The sequence below is a fragment of the Bubalus bubalis genome, chromosome 4 (assembly GCF_019923935.1).
Source record: "Bubalus bubalis isolate 160015118507 breed Murrah chromosome 4, NDDB_SH_1, whole genome shotgun sequence".
Classification (NCBI taxonomy): Eukaryota; Metazoa; Chordata; class Mammalia; order Artiodactyla; family Bovidae; genus Bubalus; species Bubalus bubalis.
In genome coordinates, this window is record NC_059160.1 from 122,768,984 (window position 1) to 122,789,473 (window position 20,490).

General features: G+C 39.0%; 1 protein-coding gene across 7 annotated transcripts in view; it reads right to left on the reverse strand.

The window, feature by feature from the left end:
* The window catches only part of FMN2 (formin 2), a 337,046-nt gene that overhangs the window by 256,479 nt on the left and 60,077 nt on the right, over positions 1-20,490 (reverse strand). For all 7 annotated transcript variants that reach the window (XM_045165501.1, XM_045165507.1, XM_045165503.1 and 4 more), the window contains exon 2: positions 1,496-1,643. In XM_045165501.1, coding sequence (XP_045021436.1) covers positions 1,496-1,643 — 148 coding nt within the window. The remainder of the gene's footprint in view (positions 1-1,495; positions 1,644-20,490) is intronic.

Sequence of the window (20,490 nt, forward strand, 5' to 3'; positions counted from 1 at the left end):
GGCCCTTGATCAACTGTTCTCTGTACCACAAGAAAGTCAAAGCCCTATATAGAACATGTTTCTTATGTCACACCTCTTGTTTGTGGTTCATTTCAGAGAGTATAGTCCATCAAGTAAACACTAAGCACTGTTTCAAAAGCATGGGCCTTTAAAAGGGGGTACACGAGGTTGGGTGTGGGCCCCCAATCAGTGCCTCAGTGCAAAGAAAGAAGAAATAAATGCATCACTTTGGGATGAGGAGAAAAACAGAGGCTGTGAGCAGGAGGCCCCCTCTGCAGATCTTTGGACAGTAGTCTAAAATAAAGTCACTGAGGGTGTGGGCCATTGTTGGCTTTAAAGGGACTCATGAGGAATATAATGACTGCATTCTGAATGCTAATCTATGCTTTAACACTTAGATAATTCTCAAAGTATCCATATGCAGTAGGTGTTATCCTTACTACCATTTAACAGGTGCAGAAAACAAGGACAGAAGTTAGGAAACTTGCCCGAGGTTACAAGCTGATACACAGGAGAGCCCAAGCTCCCTGGTCACACTCTTCACAGAGGTCCCAGCTAGGCGTCCACCCAACATCTTTCTCTCAATAAGCCAATGGGAATAAAATACCAAATTCTTAACTCTAACACCATGCTATGATACCATTTAGGAAAATTTGATGAGGGAGAGATTTCTGAATTGTAATAATGCCTTCTATTTACTCTTCCCTGATGGATCAGATGCCAATATTCTGATCAGTCCACCAAGAAGAAGCTGTGATTTTATTAAGCTAAAATGAAAAAGGACGCAAGGAGTAAGACAATCAAATTCCATAAAAACATTGTTATACAAATATGATTCTTAATTCAATACAATGAAGTGCTTTTCTAGCTTTGGGATCCATAAAAAGCTGATGTTAATGTCATGCCACCTTCAAGTACTTCAAAAATAACACAAAACACTTTAGGACAACACAAGGGACAAAAATTTAAAAAAAAAATCAAATGTTACATCTGAACAATGTATGATTTTTTAAATTACTTAAAATTTAGATTTAGTAGAATGTATAGCTTCATCTTGCCTCTATCAATTATCTCTGAAGGCAAGGAAAAAACTAACCAAAGCTCAAAGAGAATAGTAAGGGAAGAGCCAGGGAAGGAGGTGAGGTGGCTGCCACCTCTGAAGCCAACAGACAGAAAGTTCCCTTCTGAGCTTTCAGCCCATACGGTGGGTGACTTCCTTCCAGATGGAGGTCTCAGCTGGACCCCAAAGCAGTGGTTCTCAGACTCTGTATACCCGGTACTAACTGGATAGCTCTAGTTTCCCAGTCCCTGTAACTATGAAGATAGAGGGTAAGAATTTTCAATTTAACAAGCTTCCCAGTGATTTAGCCTGATTTATATATGAAGATTATAATCTAAGAAATACTTGGAAGGGAAACCCAGACTCACTACTCAGCAGGTGCTTCACAGAGATTTGATGTTACTTTCAGAACACACATTCTTCCCGTGCGCCTACCTGTGTCGGCATCCGTAGGCCTGTGTCCTTCATCAGGAGGTTTAGATGGTGGCCAAGCAGCTGGGACTCTCCTGGGAAACTGCCCTTCGATATAATCCAGTGAGTGTGTGGGTTGACTAACTGCAGCCCAGGTGTAAAGTTGATCTTGCTATATTAAAAAAAAAATTAAGCTATTTTAATTCAATCATGAAAAATGGAGTCTTCTTGATTGATAATTGCAATATCATTTCTATCATAAATATATGTGTGATAGGCATATATATAGATGCAAACATACATAAAACATGAAACAGCATTTTATACTATGCAATGTAGATTCATCACATAAACTTTCTTTCACACATTTTGTTTTCATAACCATATGTGTTTCAACTTCTATGGTAAAATTTAAGTCTCTTTCTTTGGAGGTCAAAGGCCATGTGGGTCTGCAGGGAATTACAAGGTCAGAAAATCCACCCGATCACAGAGTCCCCTGACTAAGCATCTTCAATGCACTGGAATATGATGTACCTTTGAAATCTGTGTAAACACTTGGCAAAATCAGAGAACAGGCAGTGCTGGACACTCAAGGACAATAAACAGCTTCCTTGCCTTCAACAACAGAAAGCCCAGGAAACTAATTATCCTCAATCCAGGTCGGGACCAGTTTGGGAGAGGAACTATAAAAAAGTAAGTGAACTTGCCAAGAAAAAAAGAACTGGACAGGGATCTGGCAAAGAAAGCTCTTCCCAGCTGGAGATCAACAGAATCTGGACAGAATGAGAAGCAGGCTCATAGCTACATCTCATGCCAGGAAGCCAAATGGGAACCATAGAAAGGAGGCCACTCTGAGGCTGCAGACACCCTCAGAAACTGCCCGCTAAGATTTCAGGGTAACAGGTGCTTCAGGATGCAGGCACTAATGTACACAAGCCCTGGGTTCTCCTCCTGACATCCTCCTTACTCACAGGTACATTTCCCTAAACCTTTTGATCAACACAGCAAATAAAGAAGAGAGAGTAATTGAGTGATAGAAACAAAAACAAAAAACATGATTTAAACACCATGCTGAGACTGAACTTGAGTTAACCAGTGGAGAGGCATTGCTATTTCCAAAAATTTGCTTCACAAATTAATTGAAGAACTTCATAAAATATTCTTCAGTGTAAACAGTAAAATACAATGTATATATCAGTTAGTTTAAGCTTCACCTTTAGGGACACTCACTGCCCCTATCCAAGAACTCAGATTCTCAGGTCTCAATCAGGAAGGGTCCCACTGTGGACCCTTCAGCCAGTCACATCTTTCACATACCTACATCTTGATTGACACCAGGTCTACTGAATATCAGAAATAACTTTTTATTGGAAAAATGAGTGGTTTAATTAACATGATACTAGAAATGAGCTCTCGTTGGTAAAAGTAAAGGAATTCAATGGACGTGGACCAGCAAATCCCTGTCCAGGGATTAGACATCAGAGAATATCCTCATTCTGGCAAGAACAAGGTGAGATGTGGGCAAGGGGCAATATCAAGGCTCAAGGTCCCCTTCACATCCACAAAATGTGAACCTCTTGTGTAAAGAGCAGCCAAGCACCTGGCAGGGGAGCGAGCTGTGTGTTTCCTAAAAGGGGACTCTGACTTAGAGAGCTTTATCATCCTAATAATAAACCCACTCAGTCTCAGACTTTATTTGCTCCACAGAAGAGAGTCAGCAGCCATGGGGACAAGTGGTTTCACTCAGGATTTCATCATTCAGCAAATACAAGTTTGCTAAAAGTGCTCCGTAAAAGCCTACATAAACCACAAACAGCCTGGCCAGTCCTGCAGTCTTTCAGCCCCACCCCAGGACTGGAACACATACAAACCTGTAAGGTGACAAAACCTCTCCTTCATCGTACGGCTCCACAAGCAGGGAATAAGCAAGCACTAAGTTCTGTTGTAGTTCTTCAAGAATCAAATGTCAACTCTTCCAGCTGTCCTTTAAGTTTTTCTATAACCCTCCTATTCATCCTCCCAAATTCATCTCCCCACATGCCCCAAATCAAGCTCCACTTCATTGGAATGCCCCAACCTAGCCTTCCCCATGCACAGCATCTAACCAAAGATTAAGTCCCACTGGGGTCTCCCCCAACTCCCAAATCACAGCACGTTAGCCCCGCCTCTTGTTGACAGTTAACAGCATGCAATCCAGATCAGTGGCTGAACACATTTCTGAGTACATTTCACCTTCCCTTAACCACCTGAACTACTTCAGCACAAGAAGTGTGTACACAAGTCCTGTAAAATTCCCAAGCACTCCATAAAAGCCACTTAATGTCTACTGAATCAACACATTATCAGATAAGAATAAAAAGCAAGAGAGATGGTTTATCAACATGAGAGCAGCTGGAGCTGTGATCTCATTTTTTTCATCTGCTTATTGACAAAAGTACCAGAGGGGTACTTTGTGTGCATTAAACGGAAAACAAATGTGTCAAGCAATCCATTATATCTAAACCTATTCACAACTGTACCATGTAAAAAAAAACATGGGGCAGACAAAACTCCTAGGATAGAACCAGAACTGCACCCCAGACAAATCTGCTAACTGTATAACACCTTCATGTCCTCACCAGTAACTCAGAAACAATTGCCTGTTCTTGTCTTTCTGCAGGACTGGAGTGAGCAGGGCAAATGCTACATGAAAACAGCTGTGTAAACCACATGGTGTAAGTCAAACATAACTACTGCAAGAGCTACTTGCTTTGATTTCTTTTTTCAATTTTTATTTTTGGTACATTAAATTTACTCATAAAAAATTCTAAAAATGTACAATTTTACCTTTTTAACAAAGTACAATAAAGCTCCATAAACAATACTTGACATTCACAATTCAAAATTAAATTAGCAGAATATTAAACATTTACAAAACTTTATTTTTTAAAGGGCTTCCCTGGTGGTTCAGACGGTGAAGAATTCGCCTGCAATGTGGAAGACCTGAGTTTGATCCCTGGATTGGGAAGATCCCCTAGAGAATAGAACGGCTACCCACTCCAGTATTCTAGCCTGGAGAATTCCATGGACTGTATAGTTCATGGGGTCACAGAGTCGGATACAACTGAGCAACTTTCACTTTCACTATCTTTTTAAAAATATTTTTTTTACATATAAATTTTTTAAAATTTTAATTGGAGGCTAATTGCTTTACAATATTCTAGTGGTTTTGCCATACACTGACATGAATCAGCCATGGGTGTACATGTGTTCCCCATCCTGAACCCCCTCCCACCTCCCTCCCCATCCCATCCCTCAGGGTCATCCCATTGCACCAGCCCTAAGCACCCTGTCTCATGCATTGAACCTGGACTGGCGATCTATTTCACATATGATAACATACATGTTTCAATACTATTCTCTCAAATCATCCCACCCTTGCCTTCTCCCACGGAATTCAAAGTCTGTTCTTTACATCTGTGTCTCTTTTGCTGTCTTGCATATAGGGTCATTGTTGCCATCTTTCTAAATTCCATATATATGCATCAATATACTGTATTGGTGTTTTCTTTCTGACTTACTTTGCTCTGTATAACAGGATCCAGAAGTTACATGCAACTTCGTAGAACTGACATAAAAGAATGGCTCAAAAATGGGAGAATTTTCCTTCTTTCCTAAAAAGAAAATGCATCCAAGAAGCTCTGAAGATTCTTGAAAACATGAGGCCTTTAGTTTTAGTACCAGTGCCTGTCTTTGTGCATCTAAGACATTTGCACAGGTGAGGTCTTACAACACTGAGATGGACTGGCTGGAGCTCCACTCCCTCCAGTAGTAACACTGACCTTTGGCCTCAACCAGAACAGTATGTAGTTTGCACATGTTGATTAAAGATAGTTTGATTCAGAACCTTGGGGCTTTTAAGTTATTGAGCCTCTTCAGAACCCTTGGCTGTAAATGTCACTTGCCTCACTTTCTGGGAGTCATCTGCACTTTGGAAAGGACAGCAAACCCGCTCAGGTGCCACAGGCCCAGCCACTGGGACAGGTGGTCAAGCTAAGCAGGGTCACGGTTTCCCTTACAATGTTTAAGACTCTTCAACATGTAATGCCATCCGTTACCAGTGTGTAAGATAAACAAGGCATCAAATAGGCCACCACAGAGGCAGGAAGAGTGACAGTGACACGGTGTGAGGAGGGTGCAACCCAGTTCCCACTTAGCAAATGCTCACTAGAAACAATGGAACGAGTGGACAGATGCAAGCCTCCAGCAGTTTGTGCTCAAACAAGAATGCATTACAGCTGTATAACATTAGGCAAAGTTACTACCCACTATGCTCCTCCACATGTAGTGTGCAGTGTAAACTAACTATGTGACCTTCCTTCGATAAAGGACCTAGAGTTCTAAGTAGTGAATTAAAATACTGAACCTACTAACTGCTATACTAACAAGCTGGCTCACGTAATTTTGGGGGATTTTAAAAGATTCTGGTTTTTTAAAATATCCAATCATATATATGTATTTATTATTCTAGGTTCTAGCTCCCATTTTATCAGTGCTCTTTAGCAATTAGAAGTTTTTAACATTTATATCCTTTCCAATTTTCAATATTATAATATAAAAACTAGAAAATAAGGTAGAAAATTGAGCATTCTGCTAAAAAACAAAAAAAAAAAAACCAAAAAGATGAGTGTTTTGTCCTCATGGTGTACTCTACTTCAGTCTGTACATGCCACTTTCTCCATTCTTGGAGATACAAAATGCGAGTAGAAGCTTTAAAATCTGACAAATTATACAGAGCAGATTGGCTGGCACCAGAACTACCTGGTTGCCACAGCATTTGGAAACTGAGCCCATGATTTCAGGAAAATGATTACGTAGTTGAAAGAGTCAGTCTGATCTGTTTCTAGCTGATGAGGACATCTTCTGAGGAAATGCCAAATGCTCCTTAGGCTCACTGACTGTGGTTGCTTCTGGAGAGAAACTTCATAAGACAGAAAACACTGCTAGCAAATATTCCCAAGTTCAAGTAAGGGATTCACTTGGGAACAGGTCTCATGGGTAGGCAGCTGAATGCTTTGTGTTCTGTGTGTCTCATGTTTATGTTTTACCATTCTCAATTCAGAATGGCCTCATTGGAGATAGCACTCAGCACATGAACTTTCAAAGACAGCTAGAAATTTCTCTAAGACTTCTGATGACTAAAACACAGCTGTACAATGTCTAAATTCATTTCCTTCAATTAGAATGCCATACTTAAAGTTTGTTTTAATTTTTTGCTGTGTTTAGTATAATAACACTAACTTCTTACATTTATCAAAATAGTTATAAGAGGGTGGGCAGGGCTGAGTTAAGGGGCATGTCCAGAGATGGCTATGGACTTAGGAAGTCATTTTAGGCAGCATGTCTGCTGATGTCAGGGCTGTGTTTCCTGGCCTGAGGCGTCCCAGCACGGAAACTTACAGGCTGTTGAGGGGAGCCAGGTCTCCATATCAAGGGGCCCACAGTATCTGCCTCTGACTCCAGCCAGAGTGCACATAGGCCCCTGCTGCCTCTGCCATCAGTTTTTATGACTCCAGAGAGAGCTACAGTCGCCTCCCTGCCTCTCCAGGAGACCCTCCAAAACAGGCATTGTGATAAAACTGAAAAAATTAAACTTGGGAAAAACAAGATTTGATGTCTGGATCCCAAGTCAGAGGCAGGCCTGCCCAGCTTGAAGCTTTGCTTTTCAGGACACAGGCACAAGTCACCCCTAACAAGAAATCAACACAAACAACCCAACCAACATTTCCCTCCAAGGGCAAAAAACAAAAGGAAGAAGTAATACAACCCTAAAGCCTGGGAAAAAGAGACCTCAAGTGGAGCAAATCAGAAAAAAGTGATGAAAAGACAGAGAATTAGAGTACAAATGAAAGAGCAAGGCAGAAACTCACAAGACCAAATAAATGAAGAGGAAATAACCACTCTCCCTGAAAGAGAATTCAGAATAATGAGAGTAAAGATGCTCTGAAGACTTGAAAATAGAATGGAGAAAATGCAAGAAGCATTTAACACCGTTAATACAATCACCAAGGACATAGAAGAAATAAAGAATAAGCAAACAGAGATGAACAACACAATTACTGAAATTAAAAATACTCTAGAAGGAACCAATAACAGAATAACTGACAGAGGAGGAGATAAATGAGCTGGTGGATAGAATGGTGGAAATAACTGCTGAAGGGCAGAATAAAGGGAAAGGAATGAAAAGATTGAGGATAGCCTCAGAGGCCTTTGGGACAATATTAAGCAAATCAACAGTCGAGTTATATGGGTCCCAAAGGAAGGAAAAAAAAAGACACTGAGAAAATTTCTGAAGAAATTATAGTTGAATCCACCACATAGGAAAGGCAATAGTCAATCAAGTCCAAGAAGCACGGAGAGTCCCATACAGGGTAAACCCAAGGAGAAACACATTGATACACATATTAATCAAGCTAACAGAGATTAAGCACAAAGAAAGAATATTAAATGCAGCAAGGGAAAAGCAACAAGTGACATACAAGAGAAAACTCAATTACCAGTGGATCTTTCAGCAGAAACTCTGTAGACCAGAAGGGAATGGCAGGATATATTTAAAGTACTGAAAGAGAAAACTCTACAACCAAGATTACTATCCCTGGCAAAGATCGCATTCAAAATTGATGAAGTCAAAAGCTTTACCGATAAGCAGAAGTTACGAGAATTCAGAACCACCAAACTAGCCTTGCAATAAATACTAAAGGGACTTTACATAGCCAGTAAATACAACAGAAAGGAAAGACCTACAAAAACAAACCCAAAATAATCAAGAAAATGTCAATAAGAACATATATATCAATAATTACCTTAAATGTAAACGGATTAAATGCACTAACCAAAAGATACATGCTGACTGAATGGATACAAAAACAAGACCTATTTACATGGTGCTTCCAGGAGACCCACTTCAGACCTAGAGACACATACAGACTGAAAGTAAATGGATGGAAAAAGATATTCCATGTGAATGGAAACCAAAAGAAAGCCAGAATGCAATCCTTATTTCAGAAAAAATTATACTTTAAAATAAAGAATATTATAAGAGACAAAGAAGGACACTACATAATGATCAAGGGATCAACCCAAGAAAACATAACAATTGTAAATATTTATGCACCTAACATAGGAGCATCTAAATACAGAAGGCAAACACTAACAGGCGAAAGAGGGAAAATCTACAGCAACATAATAAAAGTAGGGGACTTTAACACCCCACTTACACCAAAGCACAGATTATCAAAACACAGAATCAATAAGGAAACTCAAACCTTAAATGAAACATTAGACCAAAGGGATCTAATTGATGTCTTCAGGATTTTCGATCCAAATGCAGAAGAATACACTTTCTTCTCATTGCACATTGAATATTCTCCAGGACAGACCATATCTTGGGCCACAAATCAAGCCTCAGTAAATTTAAGAAAACTGAAATTGCATCAAGTGTCTTCTCTGCCCACAACGCTATGAGACTAGATATCAACTACAGGAAAAAAAAAAACCTGCAAAAACACAAACTCATGGAGATTAAACAATATGTTACTAAATAACAAAGAGGTTACTGAAGAAATTCTTAAAGAGATGGGAATACCAGACCACCTGACCTGCCTTTTGAGATATCTGTATGCAGGTCAGGAAGCAACAGTTAGAATTGGACAAGGAACAATAAATAGACTGGTTCCAAATTGGGAAAGGAATATGTCAAGGCTGTATATTATCACCCTGCTCATTTAACTTATATTCAGATTATATCATGCGAAACGCTGGGCTGGATGAAGCTCAAGCTGGAATCAAGATTGCCAGGAGAAACATCAATAATCTTAGATATGCAGATGATACCACCCTTGTGGAAGAAAGTGAAGAACTAAACAGCCTCTTGATGAAAGTGAAAGAGGAGAGTGAAAAAGCTGGCTTAAAACTCAACATTCAGAAAACTAAGATCATAGCATCCAGTCTCATCACTTCATGGTAAATAGATGGGGAAACAGTGGAAACAGTAACAGACTTTATTTTGGGGGGCTCCAAAAATCACTGCAGATGGGGACTGTAGCCATGAAATTAAAAGATGCTTGCTCCTTGGAAGAAGTTATGACCAACCTAGACAGCATATTAAAAAGTAGGGACATTACTTTGCTAACAAAGGTCTGTCTGGTCAAAGCTATGGTTTTTCCAGTAGTCATGTATGAATGTGAGAGTTGGACCATAAAGAAAGCTGAGCACTGAAGAACTGATGCTTTTCAACTGTGGTGTTGGAGAAGATTCTTGAGAGTCCCTTGGACTGCAAAGAGATCCAACCAGTCCATCCTTAAGGAAATCAGCCCTGGATATTCATTGGAGGACTGATGGTGAAGCTGAACTCCAATACTTTGGTCACCTGATGTGAAGAACTGACTCATTTAAAATGACCCTGATGCTGGGAAAGATTGAAGGTGGGAGGAGAAGGGGACGACAGAGGATGAGATGGTTGGATGGCATCACTGACTCAACGGACATGAGTTTGAGTAAACTCTGGGAGTTGGTGATGGACAGGGAGGCCTGGCATGCTGCAGTCCATGGGATTGCAAAGAGTTGGACACAACTGAGTGACCGAACTGAACTACTGAAGAAATAAGAAAGGAAGTCAAAACATTCCTAGAAACAAATAACAGTGAAAACATGATGACCCAAAACCTATGGGATTCAGCAAAAGCAGTTCTGAGAGGGAAGTTTATAGCAATACAATCATATTTCAAGAAATAAGAAAAGCATCAGACAGACAAGCTAACTCTACATCTAGAGCAGCTAGAAAAAGAACAACAACAACAACAACAAAAACTCAAAGTCAGCAGAAGGAAGTAAATCATAAAGATCACAGCAGAAATAAATGAAAAAGAATGAAGGAAACAATAGCAAAGATTGATACAACCAGAAGCTGGTTCTTTGAGAAGATAAACAAAACTGACAAACAGCTGGCCAGACTCATCAAGAAAAAAAGGAAGAAAAATCAAATCAACAAAATTAGAAATGAAAAAGGAGAGGTTATAACACACAACGCAGAAGAAAATAAGACAAGATCAATGAAGGAGAGAAGAGCCAGCCAGAAATTATCCAGTAAATCTATCATGGATCCTAATCAGAACGTGAAATGCAAGATAGTAGTGGTGGGAGACAGTCAGTGTGGGAAAACCGCGCTACTCCACATCTTCGCCAAAGACTGCTTCCCTGAAGTGAGTGTGGCCGGCTGGGGCTGCGGGCGGGCTGCGGTGAAGGGATCCCCATCTCGAGGTGGGTTTCCCTGGCTTTCACCCTTCACCCGTTTCTCTCTCTCTCTTTTTCAGCCGTCTTTCTCTTGAAACGGGAAAAAAAAAAAAAAAAAAAAGAAATACAAAGGATCATAAGAGAATACATAAGCAACTATATGCTAATAAAATGGACAACCTAGAGGAAACAGATTCTTAGAAAAGGTCAACCTCCCAAAACTGAACCAGATATAGAAATTATGAACAACTGAATTACAAACACTGAAATGAAAACAGTGACCAAAAATCTTCCCAAAGAACAAAAGCCTAGGGCCAAATGGCTTCACAGGAGAATTCTATCAACCATTTAGAGAAGAGTTAATGCCTATTTTTCTAAAACTCTTCCAAAAAATTGCACAGGAAAAAACACTTCCAAACTCATTCTGTGAGGCCGCGATCAGGCCAAAACCAGGCAAACACAATATGAAAAAAAGAAAATTACAGGCCAACATCACTGATGAACATAGATGCAAAAATCCTCAACAAAATTCTAGGAAACAGAATTCAACAACATATTAAAAAGCTCATTAACCATGATCAAATCGGGTTTATTTCAGGGATGCAAAGATTCTTCAGTATATGCAAATCAATCAACATGATACACCATACTAACAAACTAAAAGATAAAAACCATATGATCATCTCAATAGATGTAGAAAAAGCCTTCGACAAAATTCAGCACCCATTTATTATTAAAACTCTTAAGAAATGGGCATAGAAGAAACCTACCTCAACATAGTAAAGGCCATATATGAAAAGTCCACAGCAAACATTATTCTCAATGGTTAAAAACTAAAAGCATTCCCTCTACAATCAGGAACAAGAGAAGGGTGTCCACTCTCACCACTATTATTTAACATAGTTTTGGAAGTCCTAGCTATGGGTATTAGAGAAGAAAAAGAAATAAAAGGAATCCAGATCGGAAAAGAAGTAAAACTTTCACTGTCTGCAGATGATGTGATACTATACATAGAAAACCCAAAAGAAACTATCAGAAAATCACTAGAGCTAATCAGTAAATTCAGCAAAGACTTGGGATGCAAAGTCAATACACAGAAATCACTTGCATTCATATATACTAACAATGAAAAATCAGAAAGAAAAATTAAGGAATCAATACCCTTCACCATTACAACAAAAAGAATAAAATATCTAGGAATAAACCTACCTAAGGAGACAAAAAGCCTGTATATGGAAAACTATAAGACACTGATGAAAGAAATCAAAGACGACATAAACGGAGAGATATTCCATGTTCCTGGGTAGGGAGAATCAATATTGTGAAAATGCCTATACTGCCAAATGCAATCTACAGAATCAATGAGATCCCTATCAAATAAACAATGACATTTTCCCACAGAACTAGAACACAAAATTTCACAATTCACATGGAAACACAAAGGACCCCAAATAACCAAAGGAGTCTTGAGAAAGAATGGAGCTGGAGGAATCAACCTTCCTGGACTCAGATTATACTACAAAGCTACAGTCATCAAGACAGTATGGTACTGGCACAAAAACAGAAATATAGACCAATGGAACGAGATAGAGAGCCCACACGTAAACCCATGCACCCCTGGGTACCTTATTTCTGACACAGGAGACAAGAATATACAATGGGGCAAAGATAGCCTCTTCAGTAAGTGGTGCTGGTAAAACTGGACAACTACATGCAAAAGAATGAAATTAGATCACTACCTAACACCATACACAAAGATAAACTCAATATGGATTAAAGGCCTAAATATAAGACCAGAAACTATTAAACTGTTGTTAGAAGAAAGCATAAGCAGAATACTCGATGACATAAATCAAAGCAAGATCTTCTATGACCCAGCTCCTAGAGTAATGGAAATAAAAACAAAACTAAACAAGTGGGACTTAATTAAACTTAAAATCTTTTTGCACAGCAAAGGAAACTACAAACAAGGTGAAAAGACAACCCTCAGAATGGGAGAAAATAATAGCAAAGGAAACAACTGACAAAGAATTAATTTCTAAAATATATAAACAGCTCATACAACTCAATACCAGAAAAGCAAACAACCCAGTCAAAAAGTGGGAAAGGGACCTGAAGAGACATCTCTTCAAAGAAAACATACAGATGGCTAACAAGCACATGAAAGATGCTCAACATCACTCATTATTGGAGAAATGAAAATCAAAACTATAATGAGATACCACCTTACACCAGTCAGAATGGCCATCATCAAAAAGTCTACAAACAACAAATGCTGGAGAGGGTGTGGAAAAAATGGAACACTCTTGCATTGCTGGTGGGAATGTAAACTGATACATCCACTATGAAAGATGGTATGGAGATTCCTTAAAAAGCTAGGAATAAAACCACCGTATGACTCAGCAATCCCACTCCTAGGCATATACCCTGAGGAAACCAAAATTGAAAAAGACACATGTACCCCAAGGTTCATTACAGCATATTTACAATAACTAGAACACGCAAGCAACCTAGACGTCTATCGACAGATGACTGGTTAAAGAAGCTGTAGTACATATATACAATGGAATACTACTCAGTCATAAAGATGAATGTATTTGAATCCATTCTACTGAGGTGGACAACCTAGAGCCGATTATAGAGTGAAATAAGTCACAAAGAGAAATATAAATGCTGTATACTGACACAAACATATGGAATCTTAAGAGATGGCACTGATGAATTTATTTTTAGGACAGCAATGGAAAATCAGACATTGAGAACAGAGCTATGGACATGGGGGGAGGAGAGGAGGGAGAAGGGGAGATGTATGGAGACAGTAACATAGAAATTTACAATACCATATGTAAAAGATAGCCAATGGGAATTTTCTGTACGACTCAAGGAACTGAAACAGGGGCTCTGTGACAGGCTGAAGGGTGAGACGGGGAAGGAAATGGGACGGAGGTCCAGGAGGGAGGGGACATGGGTGTGCCTATGGCTGATTCTTATTGATGTATGACAGAAATCCACAAAATTCTATAGAGCAATTATCCTTCAATTAAAAAATTTTAAAAATTAAAAAGATTAGGCAGGTGGCAGCCACTGATGTCTGGAAACACATGAATAACCAGACATCTTCAAGAACATTCTTGAGTTTCAGAATTCTAAAGTGTTCTGTGAGGAATACATGGATTCAGTCCTTGCCCTAAAAAACTTGACAGTATGATTTGAAAAATAATATTCAATTATATGAAACAGTATAAATTTCATAGAAGAATATAAATTAGACTTTAAAAAAATAGCTATAAGGGTAACAACAATTTCATCCCCCAATACTAACCATTAAAGCAAAAAACCCTAAATATTATTTTTTTCTTTTGTGATGTGACAGTTTTCAACAATTTAATTGTGCTGAAATAGGATTTATTTAGAATAGTTCTTTGTTTTAAAAAATGGAAAATTTTGGCTTTTAGCACATAACTTTTTAATCTGTGTTTGATTAGAATAGCCACATATTTTCTATATTTTAAAAAATCCTTTTTAGAGGAAGTAAAAATTGTCATATATGTACACAACACCGCCACAGAATGAGCACAAAATCTTTACTAAAAGAAGCTAGTTGAGCAAACTGTAGTCGGCAAAGTTCCCTGAGCATTTGTGCCGACTGTCACCACATTGTGAATTCAATTAAAACTGCCCTGTAGTTTTATTTTTTTTTTCAATAAAAACTGTGGGATTTCTCAACCAGCCATGTTTGTCATTTTCTCTATTTTGTTTCTGTTAAACATTTCAGAAATGTATGTTATCTTCCCAAGTAGGATATGTAAGCTCCTTGTCCCTAATCACCAACCATATCCTATCACCCCTTGTTTTCCCCCCTGATATTTGTATACGTAACAGACACACAATGAGTATTAAGGAACTTCAAGGGTCAAGCTGAATAAAAATTGTCTTTTAACGACTTAAACCATAGTTCTATATCTGAGTAAAAATAGGAACATGCTTCCCTGACACTACTCCACTTCTTACATTCTTAAAGTCTGCTTTGGCTTTTGTTGAACTGGATAATTTCTTCCTATTAAAGAAAACAAACAGAAGCTTCCTACCCTAGGAAGATCAGAAGATTAAAAACCACAATGTAAAAGCAGCATAAATGGGCCACAAACCCATTTTTCTCAAAAAAAAAAAAAATGGAAAGTTTCTTTTAGCAGATTTTCCCTATCTTTTCTTTTTTGAAGAAAACTTATTTTATTTTTTAAATTAATTAATTAATTTTACTTTACAATATTGTATTGGTTTTGCCATACATTGACTTGAATACACCATGAGTATACATGTGTTCCCCATCCTGAACCCCCCTCCCACCTCCCTCCCATCCCATCCCTCTGGGTCATCTGAGTGCACCAGCCCCAAGCACCCTGTATCATGCATCAAACCTGGACTGGCGATTCATTTCACATATGATATTTTACATGTTTCAATGCCATTCTCCCAAATCATCCCACCCTTGCCCTCTCCCACAGAGTCCAAAAGACTGTTCTATACATCTGTCTCTCTTTTTCTGTCTCGCATACAGGGTTATTGTTACCGTCTTTCTAAATTCCATATATATGCGTTAGTATACTGTATTGGTGTTTTTCTTTCTGGCTTACTTCACTCTGTATAATAGGCTCCAGTTTCATCCACCTCATTAGAACTGATCCAAAAGTATTCTTTTTAATGGCTGAGTAATACTCCATTGTGTATATGTACCACAGCTTTCTTATCCATTCATCTGCTGATGGACATCTAGGTTGCTTCCATGTCCTGGCTATTATAAACAGTGCTGCAATGAACATTGGGGTACATGTGTCTCTTTTGATTCTAGTTTCCTCAGTGTGTATACCCAGCAGTGGGATTGCTGGGTCATATGGCAGTTCTCCAAACTCATTCTATGAGGCCACCACCACCCCTAATACCAAAATCTGACAAACATGCCACACAAAAAAAGAAAACTACAGGCCAATATCACTGATGAACATAGATGCAAAAATCCTTAACAAAATTCTAGCAAACAGAATCCAACAACATATTAAAAAGATCATACATCATAACCACGTGGGCTTTATCCCAGGGATGCAAGGATGCTTCAATATCTGCAAGTCAATTAATGTAATACACCACATTAACAAATTGAAAAATAAAAACCATATGATTACCTCAATAGATGCAGAGAGAAAGCCTTTGACAAAATTCAATATCCATCTATGATAAAAACCCTCCAGAAAGCAGGAATAGAAGGAACATACCTCAACATAATAAAAGCTATATATGACAAACCCACAGAAAGCATTATCCTCAATGGTGAAAAATTGAAAGCATTTCCCCTAAAGTCAGGAACAAGACAAGGGTGCCCACTCTAACCACTACTATTCAATATAGTTTTGGAAGTTTTGGCCACAGCAATCGGAGCAGAAAAAGAAATAAAAGGAATCCAAATTGGAAAAGAAGAATTAAAACTCTCACTGTTTGCAGATGACATGATCCTCTACAAAGACAACCCTAAAGACTCCACCAGAAAATTACTAGAGCTAATCAATGAATATAGTAAAGTTTCAGGATATAAAATTAACACACAGAAATCCCTTGCATTCCAATACACTAACAATGAGAAACAGAAAGAGAAATTAAGGAAACAATTCCATTCACCATCGCAATGAAAAGAATAAAATACTTAGGAATATATCTACCTAAAGAAACAAAAGACCTATATATAGAAAACTATAAAACACTGGTGAAAGAAATCAAAGAGGACACAAATAGATGGAGAAATATACTGTGTTCATGGATCGGAAGAATCAATATAGTGAAAATGAGTATTTCCCTATCTTTTTACTGGCTTATAAATAATATCAGGTTGGTTCTTCTTCCTCAGTTCTTGTCTCCTTGTGGCAAAGAGTTGAAACAACAACCAGTTATATCTCAAGCAGGCAGGATGTATTGGGCAAGCAACAAGCAGTATACTCTGTAGACCTGAGAGTAGAACAGCCCCTGCAGGAGCGGGCCTGTCATTTTGGCTTCTCTCCTCCCTTGTTCCCCACCCTGAGCAGGTTCCTGGGGCCTGAGTGGTTACACTCTATGCAAATAGGGGAAGGTTCATACATACACCCAAAACCAATCAGGGAAGATGGTATGTTTTCAAGGAAGGGAGCCTGTTGGGTGCCTTTTCCGCCAGAGGTTCCCACTTAGGTCCATGGCTTCCCCTTTTCATGGGCTTTTCTTTTTTTCCTTCTAGTCATTGCTTCTTCTGACCACCATCATGGACCCTGTTTCCCTATTCTAACTACCTAACCATAATAACCCCCAAATAATTCAGAATGTAACTGACAGTTTAGAGCACACTACAAAATGATAGTGACTGGAGCAAGGCAGTTTAAGAGTGCTTCGCTGAAAGTTTTCTAGTTAAAGAGGAGAATTGGGTTTTGTGGTGGCACTGTGTACAGGAAAACCTCATCACCTTCAGCCTGTAGTTAAAGCAGAGTCTCAATTACTCCCTGAGAACTATGGTTGCCTTGCCACTGATGCTCCAAGGACTGTCAGTGAGTGGACATGTGCTGCCCTACATGTGGGAATCATTTTAGTGTGGGCACTTCCCTCTCCACTCTCAGCACTGCCCCGCCTCAAGTGTCTTGTCAAGGCCAAAAGGTCTATATTTGAGTGTATCTAGACATTCCAGCAAGTGCATTCTCCCGCCAAACATCAAAAGTTTGACTGAGGGCAAAAAAAGTAAAAAAGTATCACAAAGTATGGCACACCTCCATTTCTTTACACCTACAGTTCACCTCTGGCTGTTGTTTGATGGTTTTCTTCAGTAACATGCTTGTATTTCTTTCTTTTTTTAGTGTATCTATTATAGGCTTTTTTTTGCATTTCTTTTCCATGGGAATGGTCTTGATCCCTGTCTCCTGTACAATGTCACGAACCTCATTCCATAGTTCATCAGGCACTCTATCTATCAGATCTAGGCCCTTAAATCTATTTCTCAAAGAAGAGAAGTAAAAAGCAAAGGAGAAAAGGAAAGATATAAACATCTGAATGCAGAGTTCCAAAGAATAGCAAGAAGAGATAAGAAAGCCTTCCTCAGCAATCAATGCAAAGAAATGGAGGAAAACAACAGAATGGGAAAGACTAGAGATCTCTTCAAGAAGATCAGAGATACAAAAGGAACATTTCATGGAAAGATGGGCTCGATAAAGGACAGAAATGGTATGGACCTAACAGAAGCAGAAGACATTAAGAAGAGATGGCAAGAATACACAGAAGAACTGTACAAAAAAGAGCTTCACGACCCAGATAATTACGAAGGTGTGATCACTGACCTAGAGCCAGACATCCTGGAATGTGAAGTCAAGTGGGCCTTAGAAAGCATCACTACGAACAAAGCTAGTGGAGGTGATGGAATTCCAGTTGAGCTATTTCAAATCCTGGAAGATGATGCTGTGAAAGTGCTGCACTCAATATGCCAGCAAATTTGGAAAACCCAGCAGTGGCCACAGAACTGGAAAAGGTCAGTTTTCATTCCAATCCCAAAGAAAGGCAATGCCAAAGAATGCTCAAACTACCGCACAATTGCACTCATCTCACATGCTAGTAAGGTAATGCTCAAAATTCTCCAAGCCAGGCTTCAGCAATATGTGAACCGTGAACTTCCTGATGTTCAAGCTGGTTTTAGAAAAGGCAGAGGAACCAGAGACCAAATTGCCAGCATCCGCTGGATCATCGAAAAGCAAGAGAGTTCCAGAAAAACATCTATTTCTGCTTTATTGACTATGCCAAAGCCTTTGACCATATGGATCACAATAAACTGTGGAAAATTCTGAAAGAGATGGGAATACCAGACCACCTGATCTGCCTCTTGAGAAATCTGTATACAGGTCAGGAAGCAACAGTTAGAACTGGACATGGAACAACAGACTGCTTCCAAATAGGAAAAGGAGTACGTCAAGGCTGTATATTGTCACCCTGCTTATTTAACTTCTATGCAGAGTACATCATGAGAAACGCTGGACTGGAAGAAACACAAGCTGGAATCAAGATTGCCGGGAGAAATATCAATAGCCTCAGATATTCAGATGAAACCACCCTTATGGCAGAAAGTGAAGAGGAACTCAAAAGCCTCTTGATGAAAGTGAAAGAGGAGAGTGAAAAAGTTGGCTTAAAGCTCAACATTCAGAAAACAAAGATCATGGCATCCGGTCCCATCACTTCATGGGAAATAGATGGGGAAACAGTGGAAACAGTGTCAGACTTTATTTCTTGGGGCTCCAAAATCACTGCAGATGGTGACTGCAGCCATGAAATTAAAAGATGCTTACTTCTTGGAAGGAAAGTTATGACCAACCTAGATAGCATATTCAAAAGCAGAGACATTACTTTGCCAACAAAGGTTCATCTAGTCAAGGCTATGGCTTTTCCAGTAGTCATGTATGGATGTGAGAGTTGGACTGTGAAGAAAGCTGAGCACCAAAGAATTGATGCTTTTGAACTGTGGTGTTGGAGAAGACTCTTGAGAGTCCCTTGGACTGCAAGGAGATCCAACCAGTCCATTCTGAAGGAGATCAGCCCTGGGATTTCTTTGGAGGGAATAATGCTGAAGCTGAAACTCCAGTACTTTGGCCACCTCATGCGAAGAGTTGACTCATTGGAAAAGAGTCTGATGCTGGGAGGGATTGGGGGCAGGAGAAGGGGACGACAGAGGATGAGATGGCTGGATGGCATCACTGACTTGATGGACGTGAGTCTGAGTGAACTCCGGGAGTTGGTGATGGACAGGGAGGCCTGGCATGCTGCGATTCATGGGGTCGTAAAGAGTCGGATACGACTGAGTGACTGATCTGATCTGATTATAGGCTTTTGATTTGTGGTTTTCATGGGTTCATATGTATTTTCCTCTAAGTGTAACTATTTGTTTTAAATTGATAGTCATATAAGTTCAAACACATTCTGAAAGATCTGCATTTTTTTCCCCTCCCCTATTGTGTTTTAGATGTCATCTTGGTGATCTTCACATTTATCTCATCACTATTTATTGTAGTTACAGTTGCATTCTTTTGTCTTTTATTTTCATACTTGGTTTAAGCACTTGATCCTCAGTTCTTACTATATGTTGGCCTTTCCTAGCTGGATTTTCCCTTTCCTATAAATTCTTACCTCTTTTACACTTAGAGAAGACTCTTTTTAGGGTAGGTTTAATATTAATGAATTATTTAGTTTTTGCCTGTCAGAGTAATTCTTTATCTCTGCTTCTTGATAATCTTTCTGGGTAGAGCATCCTAGGTTTTTCCCTTTTAGCACTTTGAATACATCATGCCACTCCCTTCTGGCCTGCAATGTTTCTGCAGACAAATCAGCTGATAGTCTTACGGGCTTTCCCTTATATGTGCTTCCTTGTTTTTTTCTTGTTGCTGTTAGAATTCTCTCTTTAACTTTTCCTACTTTAATTATGATATGTCTCATTGTGGGTCTGCTTGGATTCATTGTGTCGGGAACCCTCTGGTCTTCCTGTACCTGGATATGTTTCCTTGTTCACATTCAGGAGGTTTTCAACATAATTTCCTCAAATACATTTTGATCTCCTTTTCTCTCTCTCCTCCTCTGTAACCCATATAATGTGAATATTAATATTTTTAATGTTATCCTTGAAATCTCTTAAACAGTTTTCATTTTTTAGAATTTCCTTTTCTGATTGTTATTCTGACTGATTTTCATTATTTTACTTTCCAGATAAT